At 51.1% G+C, this 5,080-nt stretch overlaps 1 protein-coding gene across 1 annotated transcript; it reads left to right on the top strand.

Annotated features, from left to right (window-relative positions):
• Positions 1 to 2,401: 2,401 nt before the first annotated feature.
• Positions 2,402 to 4,445, top strand: LOC125530367 (epimerase family protein SDR39U1 homolog, chloroplastic). Its single transcript, XM_048694772.1, is given in 8 exon segments — positions 2,402 to 2,788; positions 2,898 to 2,963; positions 3,056 to 3,177; positions 3,278 to 3,322; positions 3,480 to 3,570; positions 3,739 to 3,967; positions 4,066 to 4,188; positions 4,190 to 4,445. Coding segments are annotated over 8 exon segments (1,047 nt in total). The 5' UTR covers positions 2,402 to 2,553; the 3' UTR covers positions 4,326 to 4,445.
• Positions 4,446 to 5,080: the final 635 nt, after the last annotated feature.

Here is a 5,080-nt window from a genome sequence, read left to right as displayed (position 1 = left end):
TTTCGGCCATCGGGACAAGTTTCGGGGTCATCGGTATTGTACCGGGTCCACCGGAAGGGTCCCGGGGGTCCACCGGGTGGGGCCACCTGCCCCGGAGGGCCGCATGGGCTGTAGGGGGTGCACCCTGCCTATATGGGCCTAGGGTACCAGCCCCAAGAGGCCCATGCGCCTAGGGTTTCAAGAAGGGAAGAGTCCACAAGGGGGAAGGCACCTCCGATAGGGCCGGCGCCCCCCCTGGCCCTCCTATATATAGTGGGGAGATGGAGGACTTCTCACCCCACGCCTTTGGTGCCTCCCTCTCCCTCTCCAACACATCCTCCTCCTCCATAGTGCTTGGCGAAGCCCTGCCGGAGTACTGCAGCTCGACCACCACCATGCCGTTGTGCTGCTGTTGGAGCCATCTTCCTCAACCTCTCCTTCCTCCTTGCTGGATCAAGAAGAAGGAGACGTCACGCTGACCGTACGTGTGTTGAACGCGGAGGTGCCGTCCATTCGGCGCTAGGATCTCCGGTGATTTGGATCACGTCGAGTACGCCTTCCTCATCCCCGTTCTTTGAACGCTTCCGCGCGTGATCTACAAAGGTATGTAGATGCAATCCGATCACTCGTTGCTAGATGAACTCATAGATGGATCTTGGTGAAACCGTAGGAAATTTTTTGTTTTCTGCAACGTTCCCCATCATGTGCTCCTCTCGAGCCTCCCCTCTGGTACTTCTTTGGCCCACAGGATGTTTTCTAGTCCAGAAAAATCACCAATCAGTTTTGTTGTGTTTGGACTCCATTTGGTACTGATATTCTGCGAAGTAAAAAAACAAGCAAAAAAACAGCAACTGGCACCGGCACTATGTCAATAGGTTAGTCCCAAAAAATGATATAAAATTGCTATAAAATAATTATAAAACATCCATGAATGGTAATATAACAACATGAAACAATAAAAAAGTATAGGTATGTTGGAGACGTATCAGCCCACAAGCCACCACGGCAAGCTGACCCCCTTGGGCGCGCCCTGGTGGCATGTGTGGGCCTCGTAGCTCTTCTGGTCCTCCCACGAAGCTTCGGGGGTTTCTTTTGTTCCAAAAAATCGTCAAAAAGTTTCAGCCCATCCTGAGAACTTTTATTTATCCACAAAAAATAACACCATGGTAGTTCTGTTGAAAACAACGTTAATCCGGGTTAGTTCTATTCAAATCATACCAAAACCATATACAATTTTTGTAAACATGGCATGAATATTTCATAAATTATAGATACGTTGGAGACGTATCACAGTGCTCCAAGACGATGCCCCCAGAAAGGAGAACGACACCAAAGTCTCCGCCATCATCCGATCCGGGAGACCCAGATCTGGGGTTTCCCCCGGAACAACTGCCACCTTGAGGAAGAGGGGCACTTCACCTGCAACTGCCGACGCACCTAAGCGGTGCCCACTGCCACATAGCTCTCACAACGACACCTTCAAAAAGGACACGACGCCGCGCCGTCGCCGCCCTAGGTTTTCACTCGAGAGACCATGAGGTGGGAAAAGGTAGGGCGGACCCGAACGACATCTCCAGGAAGAAAAAGGGTACCCATGGGTGTCGTCGCCGTCGTGGCCGGTAGGACGACTTGGGAATTATCCCAATCCGGATCCCGCCTCCCTCCGCGTCCCAATCTAGTAACCGGCTAGCAGCACGACCATGTCCAGTAAGATAGAGTGCACACACCATTGGTTGGAGGAAGGAGCAGCTTGGCGCCATTGGCCGCTGGGGCATCAAGCCGCGCACCAACCTGCAGGTGAATCGCTGGCCACCCGATTCGATCCCTGGCAGCCCACCCGCCGCGCCGCGCCACTGGACGGGGAAGACTCACCAAAGGGACCGCCATCCCTGATCCATGAATCACATCTGCCATACCAGCGCGGAGCAGCCGGAGAAGGGCCCCGCCGCCGCCTTCCTCGAAGCTATCCGGACTTTGCTGGAGGGCGCCTCAGGCGACGGCGAGGGGAGGAAGGTGTGGTGAAGGAGGAAGAGGCGTCGGGGTGAGGCGGCGGCAAAGGAGCGATCCAGCGGTGGCGCTAGAACGGGGTCGCGAGTCCCTTCTGGATGGAGTGAGCCGCGTCGCCTCCGATCCAATTTTTTTGCAGGGTGTCACCAGGGTGTTGGGGCTGGTGGGCAACTAATCCGCCGATCGACACGCCCATCTGCTCGTCGGGGTACTCCTTGGTCCTCTCGAGGACGTTGCCGCACTGGCAAAATGTATGCAAATTGACTTTTCTGCTCGCGGACGGATGTAGGAGGATTTTTGCAGGCTGCGGTGATGCCCTTAATCGAGTGGAACTAGTAGCCCCCGTGGCCGTGTGGCTGGCCGTTGGGGGTGGTCCGGCTCATATGTGGCCAACAAAGCAAAGCCTACCAGAAAGAAAGGAAGGAGTCGTATCCTGGTGGCCCATTGCAGAGAACCAACCCAACCATCTGCTTCCTTGCTTCCTTATCCAACCACCACCCCCACCCCCACCCCTGGTGCAGGCGGGCACTCCTGATAGCGCTAGCGCTAGCGGGGAGGAGGCCAGCAATGGCCATCCGCGTCTTGTTTCCCTCCTCCCAACCCCAACCCCATCTCCAACCGAGTAGGAGTAGCACGACGACTAGGAGGAGTAGCAGACAGCGGCGAGGATTCTGCTGCTTCTGTTCAAGCACAAGCAGCGGCGGCGGCGATGAGGTCTCCTCCAGCTCATCGATGATGACTGTGTCCATCACTGGAGCCACGGGGTTCGTCGGACGCAGGCTCGTCGACAAGCTCCTATCCGGTATCTGCTCTGCTCTTTTAATTTGCATCTCATCTCACCCACTGACTGACTCACGCATGCCTGAATGAAAATGAAAATGAAACTGAAACTGAATGCAATCGAAAAGCAGAGGATCACAAGGTGTGCGTCTTGACACGCTCCACCTCCAAGAACAAGGCCTCCTCTGTTTTCCCTGGTAAGCACACTACGAACTCCTCTTATACTCTATTTATTCTTCTACTCCTATATATAAATATAAATGGAAATTGAAATGGAAATGGAATGCAGCTTCGAGGTATCCGGGCGTGACCATCGCGGACAAGGAGGGAGATTGGGAGCGATGCATCAGGGACTCAACTGGTGTTGTCAACCTGGCATGAGAGCCAAACAGCACCAGGTGGTCACCAGAGGTACTCTAGTTCTAGTTCTAGTTCTAGTCTTGTCTTCAAATTCACTTGCATGGTTAGCTAGTTGATGGACACGACCTCAATGATGCATACATGCATGCAGGTTAAGAGCGAAATTCTGCAGAGCCGAGTGAATGTCACCTCAAAGGTACGTAGCTACTCTACTCTACTTGTACTGCATCTGCATCATATGTCTGCATGCATGCTTCAATTTAGTCTGTCGTCGTCCTCTCGTTTTTAATCACCTAATCTGGATGCATCAACAATTGAACTGAATTTGATCCATGGGATTAAACTGAACCTAGGTTGTGGATCACATCAATACTAGCAGCAATGGCAATGGCAATGGCAATGGTCCCTCTGTTTTCGTCAGTGCAACAGCCGTCGGCTACTACGGTATGGTACTCTTTTCTTCTTCTTCTTCTTCTTCTTCTTCTTCTTCTTCTTCTTCTTTTTCTTCTTCTTCTTAAATTGATTTGATTTGATTTGATTTGATCAAGCAAGCAGCTTAATCAATCAATCTTTCTTTTTTTAACCAAAAATACAAGAATGAATGAATTGCAGGCACCAGCGAGACGGACAGCTTCGATGAATCCAGCCCATCAGGCAACGACTACCTGGCACATGTATGCCGAGAATGGGAGGGCCGGGCACGGCAAGTGAAGCAGGAGCACGTCCGGCTGGTGCTCATTCGGATCGGAGTCGTCCTTGGCAAGGACGGCGGCGCTCTGGCCAAGATGATCCCCCTCTTCATGATGTTTGCCGGTGGGCCGCTCGGCACAGGAACACAATGGTCTCTGCACTTTTTCTTCTTCTTCTTCTTTCTTCTTCTTTGCTGTATATATATAGGTTCTCTTGGATGTGATGTGAATGTGATGTAGATATATATAGGTTCTCTTGGATTCATTTGGACGACCTGGTGGATCTCATCTACGAGTCCCTGCGGAACCCGGCCTACACGGGCGTCATCAATGGCACGGCGCCCAACCCGGTGCGGCTGGGGGCGAGGTGGCTGCTGGCTGCTGGGAGAAGGCGCGGCGTTGGTGCTGGCCGGCCAGAAGGTGCTCCCGGCCAGGGCCACCCAGCTCGGCTTCTCCTACCGCTACCCCTACGTCCGAGATGCGCTCAAGGCCATCGCCAAACAACTCTAGCTACCTCTATATATAACTGCATGCATGCTCGTATTAGTATTTTCTTTCTTTCTATCTATTAGTCTTTTCCTTAATTTTCTTTCTTGTATAATACTACATAATATACTACCCTTCTGTTCACTTTTATAAGATCTTGAAGACATTTCAAACAATATATAAAACAGTCCATGTGAGTTGTCTGAAATGACTTACAAAAGTGAATGAAAGGAGCAATATAATACTCACTCCGTTCGTAAATATAAGTCTTGCTCTAATAACAATGACCGTTATAAGGCGCGCGTACTTGCATGCATGCACCTCCTGATTGATTTGCCATACATACATACATACATACATACATACATACATACATACATACATACATATGCAAGCAAGGAGAGATATATGCAGGTTTCAGACCAACAGCAAGCGGCACGGCGTCGCTGAGACACCTGGCCCATCTCTACGTGAGGCTTCTTGGAGCCGTAGAAATCCTTGATGCTAAGCTGCACCCAGCTGGGTCTGGGCGTGCGCCTTTGGACAATGTTGTTCTGGCTAGCTACTCCCTCTGTCCATTTTTGTAAGTCGTTTAGGACAGCTGAAATTGAAATGTTTTAGATGTTATCTTAAATGTCTAGCTAAATGGTCTTACAAAAATGAAGAGAGAGAGAGAGTAGCTAGCAAGACGCAACGACAGAAAAGATGACATGCATGGTACGTAGAAAGGGAGTGCTTCATTAGGAAATGCCTCATCGACAAGGTGGGCATCTTCACCA

The sequence above is a fragment of the Triticum urartu genome, unplaced genomic scaffold (assembly GCF_003073215.2).
Source record: "Triticum urartu cultivar G1812 unplaced genomic scaffold, Tu2.1 TuUngrouped_contig_6268, whole genome shotgun sequence".
NCBI lineage: Eukaryota > Viridiplantae > Streptophyta > Magnoliopsida > Poales > Poaceae > Triticum > Triticum urartu.
The sequence above is the reverse complement of the archived record's forward strand: the minus strand, read 5'-3'. Positions and strand labels throughout refer to the sequence as shown.